General features: G+C 36.2%; 2 protein-coding genes across 2 annotated transcripts; one reads left to right on the forward strand and one right to left on the reverse strand.

Moving 5' to 3' along the window:
- Nucleotides 1-317: 317 nt before the first annotated feature.
- On the reverse strand, nt 318-2,827 carry LOC113340036 (vacuolar protein sorting-associated protein 2 homolog 2-like). Its single transcript, XM_026585252.1, has 11 exons — nt 2,622-2,827; nt 2,437-2,481; nt 2,156-2,190; nt 2,019-2,069; nt 1,794-1,898; nt 1,636-1,707; nt 1,452-1,523; nt 1,060-1,140; nt 862-897; nt 708-772; nt 318-579 (listed from the first exon to the last, which is right to left on the reverse strand). Exons 1-11 carry the CDS (start codon nt 2,668-2,670, stop codon nt 510-512), a joined length of 681 nt encoding a protein of 226 aa, XP_026441037.1. The 5' UTR covers nt 2,671-2,827; the 3' UTR covers nt 318-509.
- Nucleotides 2,828-11,169: 8,342 nt separating this feature from the next.
- On the forward strand, nt 11,170-13,031 carry LOC113340043 (protein MOTHER of FT and TFL1-like). Its single transcript, XM_026585258.1, has 4 exons — nt 11,170-11,522; nt 11,632-11,693; nt 11,979-12,019; nt 12,454-13,031. Exons 1-4 carry the CDS (start codon nt 11,271-11,273, stop codon nt 12,741-12,743), a joined length of 645 nt encoding a protein of 214 aa, XP_026441043.1. The 5' UTR covers nt 11,170-11,270; the 3' UTR covers nt 12,744-13,031.
- The last annotated feature ends 8,301 nt before the right edge of the window (nt 13,032-21,332 follow it).

The following is a 21,332-nucleotide window of genomic DNA, read 5'->3' on the forward strand; positions in this document are numbered from 1 at the left end:
ACCTGCCTTATAGATCAAAGCTGCCCCTTTTGCATCTTGATGAGATAGATGCATGAAGCTGAGCGTTTCCAAGCATCAAGCCAGAACTTAATTTTGCTGCTGTTTCCAATTTGAATGATGCATTGGATTGAATCAAAGTTTTTTCTTTCTCGATCCCTTCCAAAAACCCCTACTACCATGTGCTACTTTGTAGTCTCTTGGTCTTTGTCTCAAATTCAATGACTTTGCTTCAGAGGGCTACTAAAAGGATGTGAAGCTGTTGCAACACCGTATAACTTGAGGCTACTATATTTTGCTAGTACAAAGAAACACAAATATGTAGAAAATAGAATCCAACTGCAGTACTTGGTAAATGCACATATTGGAAAAAATCTACATGACAAATAGAAGAAAAAGAGAATAAAGAAAAACCTTACATCATGGATGGGATAAGTTGTAACAAAGAGACAAATTTACACAGATTATTACTATGCTATATATGAGACAACATTTTGGTGCTATTTGACTAATCAAAGGCGACGAAGGGAAGCTAATCTCTTCTCAAGATCGTCGACATCAGAAGATGGTTCAGCAGCAGGCCTGCGAGTTTCCAGAGAAAATCTTAGATCATAGAGAACGATGTACGAGTGAGTGAATACGGATTTTATAGCATCTGTATGGGAATCATGTTTCGATCGGTAAGTTTTTCGCCAAGCCCAACTATTTACCTTGGAATTGGAACGGCATTTTCGACTTTCTTGGATGCGATCCGACCTTTTGGAGCTGAGGATAACTGTTTCAAAAGTAGAGATTCAAGTTACTTGGGAGAGTAGGCACACTAAAAGGAAACAAAAGCAGTGCAACAGCATCCAAAACACCAACCTGTGAAGCAATATCCACGCCAATCTCATCGAGAACCTGCAATGAAACCCAAAGGAAGGTAAGACAGAGGCCAGAGTGTAACACATGGAAGACTAACAACTACCAATCCAAAGACATTGAAATGGTAATGGATATCCAGCAAACTGAGATGGTCAGTACAGTGCAATACGTAGAGATAATAGGACCAGTATTACTCACCTGGTTTGTAAGCTCCTCTGTTTCCTCTTCCGCCTCGTCTTTGTCCAGGGTTTCATCAATAGATTCTGACAGCATTTCAATCTGCAATAACAAAAATCATTTGTCACATCCACATAAAGGGACCAAATTTAGGAAATCATGAAACAATATACTGAGCAAAGCAGGACTAAAACCGAGCTTTACAAATTAGTCTGGCCCATTCACATCTTGGAGACACTCTTTTTTTCCCTCTCTCTCTCTCGAGGAATCAGTCTTCAATGGACTCAATAACTACATAATGGATTAAATATCTAACATACAGAGCATAGCTGAATTTGGTTGGGTCCCGAAAATAAACGATTGTTACATAACAAAAAGAACAGTATAATATATATGTAAGGTGCGGATCTTACAGTCATGTCCATCTGTGAAGACTGCTTCTGAAATTCCTTAATAACTTTAGCTTGTTTTGTTGGTGCCATTTGCTGAAACAAAGCAAGATTAAAAAAAGTAAGAACGTATACACCATACGGGTATAATAATAAAACCATCCAAAAAAAAACTGGATAATTAATCTGGTATGAGTTATAAACATACTCTATTCATAGCTGTCATTGCTTTAGTTGCCCCCTTCATTCCAGTCGAGATTGCAGTACTAGCATACATTGCCTGTCAAGGAAAAAGGGTTTCAGCGATATGCAAAAGATAATTGAAACTCTGAAATCACATTTTCTAGATTCTGATAAGACCAAGACCTGGGTATGAGTTGCAACTCCTCTGATTTGAGCACGACTGCCTTGCAGGTTGGTTATTTGCTGCCTTAAACGGACAAGTTGACGAGCCAATATTCTAGTTGCAGCCTGAATAGTACAATTAACGAACAAAGTTGTTTATCTTACACATACCATAAAATCGCTTTCAGATGCATATAAAGTGGAATTCAAGCAAACAAAAGAGTTAAACATCTTAGACGAACTTGCCTCGTTTCCAGATTTTGCAGTCTTTTTTATCTCGTTGACCAATTTCCTCTCCTGCCAAATTCATGCCAAGTATAAGATGTCGAATCGTACGCACACACTTACCAGATTCCCCAAAAAAACAAACTATAACAACATACCTCAAGTTGCAATGAACCAATTTCCCGTTCAATCCCTAACAAAAACAAAACATAAATTCAGTCAATCATAAATCTCAAACCACACTCTCTAATAAATTCAGCATCCAACCATATGAATTGAAATTGGCAAACATCTGATGATAAAAGTTCAAACCTAAACCCTAAATTGAACCCCACCAGTGAATTCAAAATCATTAAAGGAACAATCTTTTCAAATCAAATCACACCCATACTGAATCCATCATTCAGATTAACAAAACAAAAACCCCAAATTTAATTACCTCTTGTAGCAGTAGACATCTCTCTTTTACTCTCCCTAAGTGCCTCTGCAACAAACAAAAATTCAATCAAAACCATTTCCATTCATAAATCAACTCGAAACCCTTTTCCAATTACATAATCAAACACCAAACCCCCCAAAAAAATAACCAATCAATCAATCACTAAAACAAAGTAAAGATCTTACCTTTAGGCGCAGTCTTCTTCTTAAAAATGTTTAAGATTCCGTTCACCATCTTTAAAATTTTCTGGTTCCTGTCTATGAATCAAGAGGAAGTGAAGATTTTGAGATCGAAAAGGCTGATTTTTGTGGTCTGTGGAGATGAGGAGATCTGGTAAATGAAGGAGGAGAGTGAAGCAGTAGGGTTTTCTCTAGTGAGCCGAAAGGAGCCTCCTTTCTTTTATCCGACGGTGATCAGATTACTAGCCGTTATAATGGCAATATATTTTAGTACCTAAAATACCCTGTTTCTTTCTTTATTTTGACTATTTCCTTTTTTGTTTCTTAGACGCCACGTGGTCATTTCCATTATTGCATTTTCTTAAGTTATATTTTCTTACACTTCTTTTACACTCTTACCTCCTGCTCAAGCGGCTTCTTTTTATGGTTGTTTATGTAATATTGAATATGTAATAAGCCAGTTGAAACGTTGGCTAAATTTTTTCGTAAAATCATGTATAACGGCGTGGTGTGTCAATCCTCCTAATATGATTATGAAGCCGCCGTAGAATGGTGGATGCGGAATCAAAATACCATCCTCCAATTACATCAATTACCTGTAGGATCAACAATTATGTATTTTTGTTTTATTATAATTTTTATGTTCTTGTAATATTTTTCTTTTATACTTTTATGTTATATTCATTTGATGTATTTGGATTAGCATGTTCATGGCTTTCAATTAATATAATCTAAAGAGGTATATCCTCTTTTTTCCTTCAAAAAAAAAGATTATGAAGTCGTTATTGCTTGACAGAAGCTAACCTTGTATATATGTTGAGGTGGTTATAAATAAAAGTTAGAGTATTCTTTTCAGCCAAAAAACAAAATAATAAATTTCTTATTACAGTCATTTTCGGAAAGAGGTCTTCGTTAATAAATACAAAGGTATCAATTTTTTAGGGGGACTAGTACCAAATTAACTCCAATGGAGCAGCTTTGTGGTGTAAACTTACTTGGTGAAATCGTGGAAAATTGGTTTCATACACCAATTTTACATACATCGATAAAAACCAATGTGATACACTTTCTACACCTTTTTTTCATGCTTGAGAGCAATTTTTATGGTGGAACAAATTTCGTGACATAGCAGCATTTGAAATGGATTTTGAAAATGTAAGTGTAATGGTAGAATCACAAAAACGCTAAAAAAAATAGCGTTTGATGGGACCCACTAGTATTTTACTTTTTCAAAAATTCAATGGGACACACCGACCATTAACGTGGTCAAACACTTCCCTTTTTCTGTTTTTCATTTCCTACTGTCATATTACATAACTATTTTAGCCGATAAGAATTAGAGACGTATATAAACTTTGTTTCATGAGCGTCGTTTTGATTCTCGCTATGTTTGGATTCCATGTTCCTTTCCACAAACTCATGGAAGATTATCGGGGAAAAACGTGGAACACTCCTATTTTGGAAGCCATTAAACTTGACATTCCATACTTTTTCCAAGTTTGGAATAACTTGGATTCCACTATAAAACTTACTCTGATATCGTTAAATCTAATATTTATCAAAAAAATTCTATTAATTCCTCTTTATTTTATAAGATGAAAATAATAATTTTACTTTATAAGGTGAAAATAATCGAATAAGTTTGTAAGGGGTCTTTAACTCGAAAGAAAGTAAATGCTAAAATGGGGCGGGAAAAGTTGAAAAAGAAAATCTTATACTCTTTATTTTCATTTTTTCAACCGTAAAAAGAATGTCTTATCAGGCCCTCCGCACTCTGCAGCCAGGGGTCCCTCCGGCACTCCACACTTGAACGTCGGTACCCCAAACGGGCCACACCTTGGCTAGAAATCTTATCTCATTTTCTTGTTGGTGGAATTGCTGAGTCTCTTCTTTGGCCCATGAGAGGGGCCTAGTTATGAGCTTTCTAGTCAATTAGGACGTTCCAACGAAAAATTCTACATTGCCTTTTTACCTAATCAAACCTAATTAGGCCCTTTTTTTTTTAATTTTTAGAGACTTTGAGTATGCCAATTGCATGCCCCTATCATTTTCCAATTTCCCTGAAAAATCACTAGTCAAAAGTTACAAGGAAGAAAAGACGTGCAGCATTGTGCATAATTAAGCATAACTAATTTTGTTTTATGGAGCACTAAGCAGTTCATTGCATTGATATTCATCTTTCGATGCTCATAAGATAATTGGTTTTGTTTGGCCAAACACTCAACATTTTATTTACTAGTGTGTGACCATGCGAATCATATTTGATACCATATTCTTGTGCACTTGCTAAGTAGTCTGGGAAAAGACGCTACGGGGGTTAGTCAATTGAGATTAGTAGAGACATTTAGAGATTTTTTATGTAAGAGATTTTGGATGATTCTCCGTGAGTTTAGAGATTTTGAGAGACTCTCTGAATGATTTTCAAGAAATTATGGCGATTCATTGAGATAATAAATCAGCTTACACACATGAGACAAACGATATATTTATTTATTTTACAAAATGAATATATGAATATCTCAATGAAAATGTATTAGTCCATGCATGGCAAACAGAAATTGCAATCATTTTGCCAATAAAATCAAAATGAGACGGACAAAAGAGATATGAATCTCTAGTAAACTTATTAGGTTTTGGAAGATAACATTTTTTTTTTCAATTTTTACGAATTTAATTGTAGATTATTTGGTTATTGTTTTTAATATTTAATCCTTAAAGAAAAGAGAAAAAAAAACAAAGTCTCTCAAAATATCACCTGCGTATGAGAGACTTTTTTTAGCCATTTATGGTATGTTTTGTAATAAAAGTCTCTACAAGTCTCTCAAAACCATAAGTCATTGATTTCAAAGTCCAACTCCAATTAAAGAGAATTCTATATAATTTTAAAAAGTCACGATTCAATAACAGAGATTGTTTGATATTTTGAAGAACTCTCGATTGACTAACAAGAGATTTTAGAAGTCTCTAAAAATTTATCAATATCTCCACATATCTCAATTGACTAACCCCCTATAAAATGATTCCCGTGGGTACGCTTTTCAATTGTAAAGTCAAACCTAATTAGGCCCTTATACACGTGCTAAAGTGTTCAGCAAAACTTATTTGTAATTAGAGTTCGATTCTGATGCTATTATTCTGCAGCTTTGTCAGAATTGGTTTGTATGGCATGAACTATAAGCTGATTCTGAAATCACATAAGAAGTGGCTTATGATGATGTCCCTTTAAACCGATCCTGAAAATACGGTGCCTGGAAATTTGTTCAGAGTCGGTCTATGTAGGTAACAATGTAATCCGATGGTGGAGGTAAATAAGTTACAGGAAAATGGACAACTTTTAATGCTACAATCGGATTGCATATGATCTACCATGGTCTACTTGTGGTCCATTTCGACTTTGCATAAAATATTAAAACTCAAACATAGTACATTCCGTACATAAGCTAACATGGCATTAGACTACCACATCTTTTAGTGCGAGATTCAACAATCAATGCGTTTTGGAAATGATCAAACGACTTACCCCCTCCCCTCCTATTTGGTATAAGCATCATATGTCGCAAACCTATCCCCTTTGTTCCTAGTGAGAAACTTGTTTTACTTCTGGAACAATTTCTTAACATGAATCTTCCTTCAAGAAACGTAATCGGATCGATAATCATGACGTGGTTTCTTGTACTTAATTATCTTCCATCTTTTGAACGAAAGGAACCGATGCAACTTGAATCCAAAATATACTCTTATGTTGATGTTCTTCGGGAAGATCCCTGATAATGTAATAATTTTTAACCTATTCGTTCTTTTCCTCAACATCCTTTAATCTATGCCTTAGTTGGAATTGGTCTTGACCTCGTTTCTTTGCCTTGAGTACCCCTTCTTCTTCTATTGCAGCACTTAACAATGATGTGATTTCTTTTGAAGTTATTTGTTTCCTTCTTTATCTTAGAACTTCTTCTGTAGCCGTAACATATGTTGTAGTTGATTTTTGAGTTGTTTGTTTGTTTCTCTTGTGAATGTCTTCTTCCATTGCAATAATTGATTTGGTGGTAGATGATGATGGAGTAGTTCGTTTGCATCTGATGTGTTAATACGAATTAATGGATTTGACATCTTTGGATGAAAAAATGACCAATGTAGATAGATTTCTTTGAATAAAGTAGTGCATTATAAGGAATAGGCTATCCTCTTTATACACACAAGGGACCAACGCTTATAATTTATGGGGAAACAAATTCGTTTGAGGAAAAAAAGAATCAATATCTTGTAACAATCGGATTATATGTAAGCACATATAGTTCGATTGCGAAGTTGAAATTACGGTCTTCTCATGATTAGTTTATATCTGAAGCACATAGAAACTGATTCTTGATTTCTCTACAAATCCAAAATTGGTCCCTAATCGGTTGATGTGGGCATTAGCGTAAACCAATTGTGGTTGATGTTTATCGTATCAACCCAGAATCGTTTTATGTGGGTGTATCATACATACCGATTCTAGGGAACATAAACAATGATTCATTTACGCTAATGCATATATAAACCAATTTTGGTTGAGTTTCAAAAAAAAAATAATGAGAAATTTCTGAAATTCATATAGTTTAATCAATGGTGGATGCTTCTTAAAAAGGATTATAGGGGTTTAACTCAATGATTGGAATTGTTGTGTCCGAAATATTGCCTCAAAACCCAAAAACAATATTGAGAATTCAATTGTTGTTTATGATTAAGTTTTAAGTTTTGTTTTGGGTTGAAACTGAAAAAAATTAGGTTTTGATTAAACATTGTTAGGCCTTCTATATGGTCACTTCAATGTAAATGCCAAACACACTTTTATGGTCCTTTTTTGATATTCAATTTTCATTTTTGATTTTATCAAAATTTCACCAATTTGGAATCAATTTTCTCTATATTTCGTTCTAATTCAACCTTCCATGTTATAAGTGTTGTTAATTTAGCTCAAATTATTCACCACGGTATGTAACAACCTCGAATTTAATCAAAATAAGATATTAACAATGATGATGATTTTCAATTTTTTTTGATGAGTTCATCAAACCTACCTATTTTTCAATGTATTTTTACGCAATTGCGTAACAAATAATTAATTTAATAATACCTGATTGACTAATGTAATCTACTACAAAGTCTAATCACAAGTTATCTGACCTGTGTAATAAAACCATAAGTGATCAATTGAAAAAGAAAAACAGAGTTCTGGCAGGATTTCAGATGAAGAACTGGGTCGTGCCAGGTCGATACCCAGAAAACGACCCCTGTACCATTTCACCCTTTGTCTTATTTTTTCATTCTCTTTCATTCAGACCCAAAAACTCAAAACCCATTCACTTTTTTAGGTGAATCACAAGACGCAAAATTCTAATTTTCATCAAGTTGCAGAAAAACTGAACTACGTCTAAATCTGAAGAAGTTGACAAGTATGGTGTTCTTTGCTAAGACTTATGATCATGGTGAATTAATTAAATTGAGTTAATAACAATGTCCAACGAAATTTCCCATTCGCCAACTAAAACAGGTATACTCATGTTACTGATAAACTTCAAATCTTATGTACATAAATGTGTTAACGATCAAGAATAGCGTGTACAGGTCCTTTTCTTGTGGAAAACGCTAATATAGTAGAAATTATATTAAGGTTTTTGTATTTGTTTAAGATAATTAAAATTATTAAGTTTTTTGTAAAGGGCAATTTAGTATTTTAACGTAGTTTAGACACCACATATCCCACTACCAAGGTTGGTTGAAGAAAATTATAGGCCTCAAATAAAGTATATAGGCCTCAATATCTAAAGACTTAAAGGTCTAGACAAATAAAATTACAGCATATTCCTCTTTCTACTTTATTTTTATATGGTGAAAATGGCCAAAATATCTAAAGACTTAAAGGTCTAGACAAATAAAGCTCCCAACGTTGAACGTAAGGACAACCTCGCTTCCTATTAGGCGAAATAAGACTTTTTTGTGTTTTGTGAAAGAGAATTTTGGTGAGGACATTTGACAACGTATGGTTGGTTCAGAAATTACAAACTCAAAAAGGAAAACTTTTCGTACCATGTTTGAAATTTTATTGAAGTTCAAATTCAATTCGGAAGTCGAATACCCACCATATTAAGATTTTTTTTTCCAAATTAATACATATAAGAAAAAAAAAAGCCATATATTTTACACACGTTTCTGTAAAAATAAAAAGATTAAATAAATAAATTCGTACATATTTCTCATCTTTTCTTTACCGATTTAATCTATTCATCCTGTAACACCTAAGAGTGGGTAAAACCCGCGCACACCAAATCAATAACGCATCGTCGCGGGAAGGGAACCAAGTTAAAAGAGAAAAAATACCCGACGCCTAGCACTACACAAATTTAGCTTACTTTTAATTAGGAGTGAGCATGGGCCGCTATAGACCGGATTTTAGCTCATTCGCGCCCAATCCGATTAATTACGGATTTTAAATATTGCATTCGCATCCAATCCAACATCCAATGGATGCACGGGTGAACGGATTGGACACGGATAATCCAATGGATTGTTTTAGTTAAAATTTATAATGAAAAAATAAAGATGACATAGACGACTTCTTATACAACCTACAATTTGCGTATACGTATATAAATATAAAAGTGTCATGGACAACACTCCAAGCAAACCACCTTAAAAATTCTTAAACTATCTATATATTTTCTAAAAACCACTATATAAATGTTCTTAATCTAACGGTTATGGATGTCCAACGAATTTTCATGGTTATATCTGGACCCAATCAGTTATCCGTTGGATTTCAAAAATTCCATCCACATTCAGTCCAATAGTAAACGATTTGGCTATCCATTCGCAAAGATACAATTAATCCCGGTTAAATCCGTGATTACGGTTAAAATGCTCACCCCTACTTGAGTGAGTTTAATGGTCAAAGCCAATTACCGAGATGGGTCAGGAACTTTTCTCAAAACAAAACAAGAAGTATGGGGCAGGCCGCAGGAAATAGTCTCAGACCCAGCACTCAGAAATGTGGGCCTCTGAACCTTTAAGCACTTAGAACTCTCGTGATAGTATACTGTCTAGTGTTGATCATATCTCCTATTATTGCTGCTTCATAAAAAAAATAAAATCTCCTACTATTGTTTGTGTGAAATTGATGAGTCTCTTCTCCGTCTCTGTATGCGCATGAGAGGTGCCTAGTTATTAGCTTTCTTGTCAAACAGGACGTCCCAAGAAAAACCTCTACACTCCTTTTTACCTAATCAAACCTAATTAGGCCCGTTTCCATAGTGATCTTTATTAGTTTTTTTATTTAGAGAACTGAGTATGCAAGAAAGAAAAGACGTGCAGCATTGTCCATAATCAATTTTGTTTTAAGGAGCAGTAAGCAGTTCATTTAATTAATGTTGATCCTGTAAGCTGATTGATTTTCCAAATATCTCCTGGCCTTACATTTTAGTCTTTTTATTTTGATAAGCTGGCCAAATATTTTTGTCTCACTAGTGTGCTAGTGTGATCATACGAGTCATATGGTATGTGCAGTTGCTGAATAATCTATGACTCTTTGCCTTTGCCTTTGCATGCCCATAGGAGTGGCCTAGCTATAGTTAGGAGTTTTCCTTTGGTTAAAGTTTCAGAAAAGCCCCTAAAAATGATTTTTGTGGTTACACTTTTCTATTGTTTCAAGTCAAACCTAGCTAGTATGTGTCCAGGCCTCCATCCAAGGTTAGCAGTTGTGGCGTGTATATTCTCAAACACAAAATACTTCACAAAACCTAGTTTCGTCTACATTACTCTTACTCTTTAAGCCTTAACTCACTTTATTTATAGGTCTGCCACTTTCTCTGACTCTTACTTCCTCCTGCACTTAACCCAAACTCAGTCCCCCTTATTTGATCTCGGAATACAACAACATCGATCAAAACAACGAAACAGCAGAATTATTGCAAGTTCTTCAACAATAACCCAACGTTTCATCCTGATCTAATACAGGCCTCCTCCTCAAGTATAATGTTGTTTTCTTTTGAACAAACCCATCTCTGTATGATTGGTTTTCTTTGTCAATTAGTTTATATGTTCTGGTTGGTTTGATTTTTCTTTTATTCTCTATGGAAGGTTGGTTTCATCTTTCAAATCAGTAAAATAGCACCTTTTGGATGAATGAAGAATCAACAAATTAAGATGGTTCTTTTTTGAGTTCGATCAATATATATTATATATGTAAGTGCGTCAGTGCAACCCACCATAGCGTGACCAAAAGAAAACCTCGGGTGGAAGTAAAAAGCTCTCTTCTTTATGAAAACACACCAAAAACAAAAACTATAAAGTAGAAGAAAGCAATCCAAAATGGACATGCATGATTCTTCAGAGTTTTCGTAGTTTTCATAGTTTGTCAAACACGTGTCTTAAAGGTGAACTGAAGGATCACCAAAGCAAACGTGTCGTATCTCTATGGATTAACGAGACGTGTCCTTCATGTGTAGATGATCCCATCCTACTTGTACAAATTTTTCTTACTCTCTCACTCTCTTTCCAACTCCATTAATCCCTACAAAGACCTCATTGTTCACCCCACAAAAACTTAAAAACTCGAAACTTATTAGCTCCATATTTTTTTTCTTCCCAACTCATTCTACTCTCTAGTCAATATATGTACAGATGATGGCAAGGTCAGTACAATCGCTTGCAGTAGGGAAAGTGATAGGCGATGTGGTTGACATGTTTACTCCAAGTGTTGAACTTTCGGTTTATTATGGTTCACTGAAAATTACTAATGGTTGTAAACTTAAACCTTCGGTTGTCTCTGGTAAGCCTACTGTTTTTATCAATAATTCTCATCAATCTCATCAAGCTCAAGGCAATCATTTTTATGATCTTCATCGTTCTGGATCCACCAACCTTTACACACTTGTAAGCAACTTTTTTACATTTTAATTAATTACTGTGGTTAAACTTATAATGGTACTACTTTTTTATTCATATGATAATATATTGATACTTGCATGCAATATTGTACTAGGTGATGAGTGATCCTGACGCACCAACTCCAAGTGAACCTAGTATGAAAGAATGGCTCCACTGGTAAGTTATTTGAATCATATTGTATGAAGACAACTTACCGTCAATCTCCATATTTTTGTACTTGTTACTGTGGTAAAGTCTCCGGATGATGGCTTGACGAGTTCCAAATTTTTTATCGATTGAAAAAAACTAACAGCGTTTATCATTTGATTAACATGCAACGATTATGTACTTTATTTATTTATGCTACATGTTTTTTTACTCTTTTTGTAGTTCTAGTGAGTTTTTTTTAAGTATGGATCACCTAGTTGACTAGATTGTAATATTGTTTGTGTGTAACTGTAGGGTTGTTGTTGATATTCCCGAAGGATTTGATTCCACAAGAGGTTCGTCTTTGCTAACCTGCAATTTATAACCTCGTTAAAATCACAGAACGTTAATTGGTGCATGATTGATAATCATAAAATATCGCGGCTTAGTCTCAAACAAAAGTGGATTGAGAGGTTAGGCGATAAGATCAGGTTATAAATTAAAGAATGATGAAGCATTTTTAAGAACTAATTTTCTACGATTTTTATGCATGCATTAGTGGAGATAACATCACCTTGAGTTAGATTTTCGTTTTTCCTTCTATTTTATATACTTTGCAAATAAAAACATTTTTTATCGGGTTTGAAAGCATTAAAAGATGACGTTGTGGTAGTACAAAATAATTTCTCGTTGAAACGTCAGAAGTAGAGATCAGTCAAATCAAAAGCAGTGAGCCAATAGTTGCTAGCCTGTTGGAAATGTATTAACGGAACCTCTTGACTGGATGTAGGAAGAGAAGTGGTGCCCTACATGGAACCTCGCCCACCAATTGGCATTCACAGGTACGTGTTCACACTGTTTCAGCAGAAATGTCCAATGGTATTTGGAGGACCAGTTTTGATGAACACTCGGGGAGATGCACTTATGGTTGGGAACAATGGCCATGAGGATGGAGAGACCGACTTGCCTTGTCGTGCTCATTTTAACACTCGCAATTTCGCAGCTCAGAATGGATTTGATCTTCCTGCTGCCGCAGTATTCTTTTACGCACAGAAAGAACCTGCATCCAAGAAACGTTGATATGCTATTTCATTTATGTTGTGCCTTTTATTAAAATATCAAGTTGTACAGTTTAATTAGACAATATCAAGTACCTTATTATAATTAGTCATTGGCAGTGTGGTAGGCCCATCCACTGGCTACTTTGGAGAGCCTTTCGTATGAAGCAAAGGTTCGTCGGCAGTGTCAATTGGCTCTTAGAGATTTCAATTTTTCCGAGAAAAGTGGGTATAGATCGAGGGAAAAACACTTAATTAAATAGTTTTGCCAATGGCCAAAGGTGATGGCATATCCCTGAAAATTCTGACAACGCGGGCAAGGGACCCTTCGCAGGCCTTTGAGCATGGGTACCCCACGCCTCTAGTAAGCACTTGGAAATTTAATGATATTGCGTGCCTGTGTCTGATCATATGATTCTTCATATTATCCGTACTATTGACTGGGTGCAGTAGCTGCTGAGTCTCATATTCGGCTTTATACTCATGGGTGGTGCTAGTTTTGAGTTTCCTTAACTAGGAAGTTCAAAGAAAACCATCTAAACATGTCCTTTTTACCTAATTAGGCTCGTCTCATGATTTTATTAATCTTGGATTCTTCATTCGTGTTTGCTAAATGCATTCCCAATCCTGATCCGTTCCGTACCATCGTAAACTAATCACTAGTCAAAAGTTAAAAAGGGAAGAAAAGATTGTGCATAATTTAATGGATAAGCTTCATTCTATCGTTTCTTTGGATGCCTTTGGAACAAAGGAGAATATGATTGGCTTATTCCTCAAGAAAATATTCTCTAGATGTGTTGCTATCTATACGAATATGTGGCATGTATAGAATATATATATACACTTCTTGTAAAACCTCTATTGATAATAAGAAACTCTAATCATTCTTCTCCCGTCGACGTAGGCTATAGCCGAACCACGTTAAACTGTGTGTCGTCTTTAATCTGTTTTAGTTAACTGCATAACATCTTATGGAGATTCAATATTGACTGCATAACATCTTATGCATACCAACATATACTGCATAACATCTTATGCATACCAACATGGTATCAGGGGATCGTTAACGATCCTGGCCGTTTCTCTGTAATCAAGTTTTTTTTTCTGTTTTTCTGTGTGTTTACTATGGCACAATCAGATCATAATACTAGTTTGCGTTTAACCTCTGTCTTGCTGAATGATGTCAATTATGTAAGCTGGTCTACGGCTGCTGCTCTTACTCTTGGGGGTAAAAGAAAATCTGGGTATATTGGTAAAAATAGTACCTGTCCAGATGCTAAGGATCCAAAGTATGAAGATCGGATTGCTGATGATCAACTTGTTCGCACGTGGCTTCTTCAGTCGATGGAACCACATATTTCGGAAATCTTCTCGTTCTCAGAATCTGCAAAGGATTTGTGGAAGTCTGTTGCTAGTCTGTATGGCTTACGGAATAATGTTGCTCGGGTGTTTGAGCTGAAACGTGAGATTGCTGAGGCTGAACAAGGTACGAAAAGTTTTACTGAGCATTTTGGTTATTTAAAAAAGAAGTGGGATGAACTGGATACATATCGTCCTCATACAACTGATGCCAAAATTCTCTTGAAGAGGGTTGAGGAGGATAAAATCTTTGATGTGCTCAGTAGCCTCAAATCAGAGTATGAATCTCTTAGAAGCACTATTCTCATGAGTGCTGAACTGCCAAGTCTGTCTAATGTTTGTGCGACTGTGCAGCGTGAAAGTTATGAATCCTAATTCTAAAAGCTTTGTTGATCTGGATGCAGCTGAATCAAGTGCTCTTATGAGCTCCAAAGATGATAAACGATGAGTCATGCCATTTGATAAGGACAAGAATTCTCGTGCTAAGGGTAAGAGAGAAGTTTTTCATTGTGATCATTGTAATAAAACTGGTCACACCAAGGATCGCTGTTGGGATATTTATCCTCATCTTAAAATCTACTTTTGACAAAAATAAGCTTGCTCGAGATGCTGTAGCTGACAATTCATCCTTTACCATAGACCAATTGAAGGATTTCTTTAACCAGTTGGGTAATAAGACTGAGCGCAAGGCCAACCATACTTCAGGTAACCTACTAGCCTTTCTTACTACGCCTGTTTCCAACCGCCAAGTTTGGATTATTGATTCAGGAGCTACAGATCATATGGCAAATGATCCTTCGTCAGTTCATGCAGTTATTCGCAGCTCTCATAAAAATGTGTCAGTTGCTAATGGCTCTACTGCTCCTGTGATGGGCAGTGGGAAAGTGCATTTTTTTCCAGATTGTCCGCCATCTAATGCACTTGTTGTTCCATCGTTTCCTACTCAGTTGTTATCTGTTAGTCAAATCACTAATTCTCTGAATTGTGATGTTACATTTACCCCTACCTCGGTCATCTTTCAGGATCGAAAGACGAAGAAGACGATTGGTAGAGGAATCTTTTCTCATGGATTGTACCTGTTACGTTCCAGTGACATGGCATGTCTCACTCAAAGATCTACTCCGCAGTTCCTTTATCATAAAAGACTTGGACATCCTTCTAGTCGTGTTTTGTCTAGGATTTTTCCCACATTTTCTGTCCAGACTCAAGTCTGTGATGTTTGTCAGTTTTCTAAACAATCTCGTTTTCCATTTCCTAATTCTGTGACTCGTGCTACAATGCCTTTTGAATTAATTCATTCTGATTTATGGGGTCCTTCTCCAATTGATGCTTATGATGGGTATAAGTATTTTGTTATCTTTATAGATGATTGGTCACGTGCTACATGGATCTATTTACTCAAATCCAAAACTGAAGTTTCATCTGTATTTGCGGATTTTCATTGTATGATACGCAACCAATTTGATTCACAGGTTAAAATCTTTAGATCAGATAATCGCACTGAGTTTGTCAAATTATTTGCGTAGTCATGGTATTATCCATCAAACTAGCTGTGTTGGTACTTCACAACAAAATGGTGTTGCTGAACGGAAACTACGTCATATTCTAGAAACTACTCGTGCTCTTATGATTCAGATGCATGTTCCAAAGAAATTCTGGTCTCAGGGTTCTCTGACGGCCACTTATTTGATCAATCGTCTGCCTAGTCGTGTGCTTGAGTTCAAATCTCCATTAGAGGTTTTGAAACGTCATCAGCCTGGCATTTCTCATCTCAGAGTTTTCGGTTGTGTCTGTTACGTACATTTACAGGCAAAGCATCGTGATAAACTGGATTCACGGGAAACTAAATGTGTGTTCTTTGGTTATTCATCTACAAAGAAGGGTTATATTTGTTATCATCCACCCACTAGAAATCTACAGATTTCTCGTGATGTTGTATTTGATGAAGCAGTGGCTTACTTTCAGTGTGATTCTGGCAGTCGGTCTCAGGGGGAGTGTTACACAGATTTGGCACCACTTCCAGTTATTACTGAGATACCTACTGCAACAGATTCCCACAGAGATAATGGTGGTGGGGTAGAGTTGGTGGACTTACCTAATGCAGTGTTGGATGTGCATAATGAAGCAGTTCATGAAGAAGCTTCAGACAATAATGTTGGTGTTACTGATGATAATACAGGATTACAAGATGTGCTGCATCAAGTTCCAAAATCTGATATTATGGTTCCACAAGATCATCAACCAGTGGTACCAATTGTCAGAACCTCCAGTCGTGAGAAGAAGGCTCCAGAGAAATACAAAGACTTCTTTACATATCATTCCGCTGCGTATCCTATACAAGCACATTTAACTTATGATCATGTAGGTTCTTCACACTCTGCATTTCTAAGTGCTATATCCAGTCACCAAGAACCTAAAAACTACAATGAAGCAAAGTCTAATCCAAAATGGAAGGCACCAATGGAGAATGATTTACGTGCCTTAGATGTAAATAATACATACAGTATTGTCAAGTTGCCTCCCGGGAAGAAGACTGTTGGATGTAGATGGGTGTACAAAATTAAATACAGAAGTGATGGAACTGTTGAGCGTTATAAGGCAAGATTAGTGGCAAGAGGTTTTACTCAGAGATATGGAGAAGACAACACAGAAACCTTTGCACCAGTTTCAAAGATGAATACTTTTCGTGTTCTCATGTCTCTTGCAGTTAATAAAGATTGGAAATTGTTTCAAATGGATGTGAAGAATGCATTCTTACAAGGTGATCTAGAAGAAGAGGTATATATGAGTATACCACCTGGACACCCTCGAGAACGAGAGAGCAATATGGTTTGCAAACTTAAGAAGGCAATATATGGTTTAAAGCAATCGCCACGTGCATGGTATGCAAAGATAAGTTCAGTACTCATCCAGAATAAGTTCAAAAGGAGCTCTGCCGATTCTTCCTTGTTTATTAAAAGAAGTAATCTTGGTATAACTATAGTTCTAGTGTATGTTGATGACCTTGTGATTACATGAGACAATCAACAAGAAATTAGAAATCTTAAAGCAATGCTTCATTCCAGATTTGACATCAAGGATTTAGGGATACTGAAGTATTTCCTGGGATTAGAAGTTGCTTACTCAAAGAAGGGTATTTTTCTGAATCAAAGAAAATATGTGTTGGACCTGCCGAAGGCTACAGAAAAAATGGGAGTAAAGCCTTGTGATACTCCTACAGAAATTGGCAACAAACTTGATAATGATGGTGATGTGTTAAGTGATATTGGGTCATATCAAAGGTTAGTAGGCAAGTTAATTTATCTCACTGTTACCAGACCTGACATAGCACATGCAGTAAGCTTAGTCAGTCGTTATATGCATACACCTCGTGTTAAACATCTAAATGCAGTAACTAGGATTCTACAGTATTTAAAAGGATCACCAGGAAGAGGAGTTTTGATGACAAAGAATGAAGCCTATTCAATTTCTATCTAGTGTATAACAGCATATTCAGATGCTGATTATGTTGGATGTCCAGTTGATCGTAAATCAACAACAGGGTACTGCATATTCTTTGGTGGTAATCTGGTTACATGGAGAAGCAAGAAACAAAATGTTGTTTCTCGATCAAGTGATGAAGCAGAATACAGAGCCATGGCTTCAACAACTTGTGAGATTGTTTAGCTGCGAGCATTACTTAAAGATTTGGGTTTTCTGTCACCTCAGCCAGCTAAGATGTTTTGTGACAATCAAGCAGCGATACAAATCGCATCAAATCCCACCTTTCATGAGCATACAAAGCACATAGAAGTCGATTGACATTTTGTTAGAGAGAAGGTATTGGCCAAAGTAATATGCACTCCCTTCGTTCGTAGTCATCAACAACTGGCAGCTGTTTTTACTAAGGGTTTACCTGTCAAGCAATTCAATGGAATTCTATCCAAGTTGGGCTCCATTGATATCTTCACACCAACTTGAGGGGGAGTGTTGGAACAAAGGAGAATATTTGGTTTCTCTATTTATGATTGGCTTATTCTGTAAGAAAATATTCTCTAGATATGTTGCTATCTATACGAATATGTGGCATGTATAGGATATATATATACACTTCTTGTAAAACCTCTATTGATAATAAGAAACCTTAATCATTCTTCTTCCGTGGACGTAGGCTATAGCCGAACCACGTTAAATTGTGTGTCGTCTTTAATCTGTTTTAGTTAACTGCATAACATCTTATGCATATCCAATATTGACTGCATAACATCTTATGCATACCAACATATACTGCATAACATCTTATGCATACCAACAGATGCTCTTTTGATGCTCCTAAGATGATCGCTGCCTTGATGGTTTTTCTACTTCCCAACCAAACATTTTACAATACAATAAGTCTAGACTTGACTTCGCCCCTTTCACCGAGAATTCAATTCAGACACAAGTGGCGGGTCCCAGCAGACGCAGAGTGTTATGCAAAAAGCTATATCCGTCTTTACCTCTCCTCATTCACAGGGCGAAAGAAAAAACAAAATATGTTTACAGCTAGTTGAGATGTCGTACTTAGAAGCCGATGCCTTAAGCTTCAGACATAAAAGCTTCCTTTCTATCCCTTTGTTACCCCCAACTTATCCGTTCGATTCACTTCGATAACTTATCCGTTCGATTCGATTCTATCGAAGTGAGGACTTAGGTGGGTCTAGACTCACTCAACATTTTATTCCCTGTCTCCTAGTTAGAAATTCGGGATTCGATAAACGTACGAAACGACAAATGGTTTTGTAAAATCCAAATTCGGTCCAAAATTCGGTCAACAGAACGTGATTCGTCAATAATTCGGAACGGCATACTTACGTGAATAATTCGATTTATAAATGTGAGTTCGGTTCTGAAAATTCGGTATCTATATAATAAATAATTAGTATTTATAAGGTCATAGACTAATTTTTATGCATATGTGTTAGTTATTTATAGAAAAATAACTCAAATAAAACTTAATATGATGATATTAATAATATATACAACATTAGTCATCAAAGAGGACATGGTATAGTGGTTTAGATGCTTGGTTAGGGAGTTTAAGATCTCTCTCACCTTCACCTTCAAATCTCTTCTGTCATTTTTGTTTCATAAAAATTATAACAACGTCTAATATTGGGTCGTGTATGCTTGGGAGGCAGTAAAGCCCAAAATATAGGGCCTTTGAAAACGTAAAAGCTAAAGAATTTCTGGCGAATTAAGCGGACGTATCATTCGGAATACGTAAAGTTCGTGAACGATTCTTGAATAATCCGGGAATGCCACGTAAAGTTCGTGAACGATTCGCGAATAATCCGGGAATGCCACATAATACGCGTCTTGGGTTCGGAGTTGCAAACGTAAGCGAATAAAACGGTAAAATTCGCGATGCGAATCATTCGCGAACTTACTAGCTAGGTCTATTGAAAGCGGTGTTTTTATCTCTTTATTCCCTGTCTACTGAATGCGGTGTTTTTATCTCTAGTCACAGTAACAAAAATATTTGGGTATTGATTTTATGTTGATTAAATGACTAGAACAGTATCCAATATTTTTTTTAAAAAAAATGGTGGGCCTCCATTGGAGGGCTTAGTAACTAGCTACAGGTTTTTCTTGAATGATTTTTTGGGCACTATACAAAAAATGGTTGGGGAGCAACTCTAATTGACGACTAAACCCAAATTTTTGGTCCAGATACGTGACGTGACGCAGTCGAACAGAGTAAAGATCAAAAACCAGACTATACCCAAATTTCAGACTATATTTGGTCTGGACTACGGACCAAAACCAAATTTGGTCGAGCGAAGTTATAAACTTCGCCCGTTAACAGGCGTTTATATAATGCGCGCTTCAGCTGAAGCGGATGTATACTTCTCGTCCCATGGTCAGGCGTTTATATAACGTACGTCCCAGTGAGGCGAAGCTATAATGTACGCCCCATCATGCGTGAGTATAATGTCCGCCTGATGAAAGGCGTGAGTATAATTTTCTCCCCATTCAGGCGTGCATTTTATGGCCGCCCCACTCAGGCGTGCATAAATCTCACGCCCCACACCGAGCGGACATTATACCTTATACTCCGTATGTTACAATGTTTAAACGGATGAAAATAGTCGACAAAAATGTTTATACCGTTGGTAATTTTCGAACGTTGGAGAAAACGGAACGTTGGACATTTTCTAACGTTGGAAAGTTTGAAAGATATTTTCGAACGTCGGAAATTAGGCTTCTTTCATAAACCTATATATACACTTGAATTCCTCTAATATTTCCCTAAACATTACTCGTTCATACTATCTATCAGCAGCAGAAGAAGAAGTATTATTTCTTCTTTCAAATCATTTATTAGGAAATTTTCACCGAATCGCTTACAATGGCACCATGAATAGAACGAGGTCCAAATTTTACGACAATCAAAGATGTAACGACGTGTAAAATTCATTTATCAATATCTCAAGCTCCTGGTGTTGGAACTGATCAATCAGAGGCGGCGTTGTTGACTCGTATCAAGGATGATATTGAACTTCATTTACCTAATAAACCAGAGTGGTCTTGGAGTTCCTGGAAAAAATGATATCAGGGAATAAGTAAAGATGTGGCGTTGTTTTCGGCGAAAGAGGCGGAAGTGGATGGTGAATATTATACTGGATGGGGTCCTGAAAAGAAGGTAAGTATTCTTTATTTTTTGAACAATTATTTTCTAATATTTACACGCCCATGAACTTAACTGTTTTTAAAAACATTAACAGCTTGAAGAAGTAAACATGCGGTTCAAGGAATTCAATAATGGAAATAAATTTGAAACCCACGACGGAGCTTTTGGACAGAGCGTGACATCTTGGATATCCAGAAATATACGCTCACGAATATATTCAACTTGATACTTCCCAGAATCATACGGAACATCAAGCCCATCACTGATTCAGTCCAGTCAACATGAGCCAATCCAGGGGGTAAATCCCATCTCACCAAATGGGAAGTGAAAAGTATTTGTTGTATCCCAAAACCGCTCAACAATATAATCAACCATTGAATGTTGGGTTTCGCTACATTGTATGTTCAGTAAACTTTGCCATCCCGCTTTTTCAATAATATATTTAGCTCTAAGACTGTATTGTGAAATAGTTTGATAGTGATGAATTACCGATGACAGAGATCCACGATGTTTATATTTTAATTTCTGCTCTCCTGTAAATGTAATATTTATTGTAGCGTGTGGTTTATCATCTTGCAGTACAAGAAACCGCCCTAACCG

The sequence above is a fragment of the Papaver somniferum genome, chromosome 1 (genome assembly GCF_003573695.1).
Source record: "Papaver somniferum cultivar HN1 chromosome 1, ASM357369v1, whole genome shotgun sequence".
Lineage (NCBI taxonomy): Eukaryota > Viridiplantae > Streptophyta > Magnoliopsida > Ranunculales > Papaveraceae > Papaver > Papaver somniferum.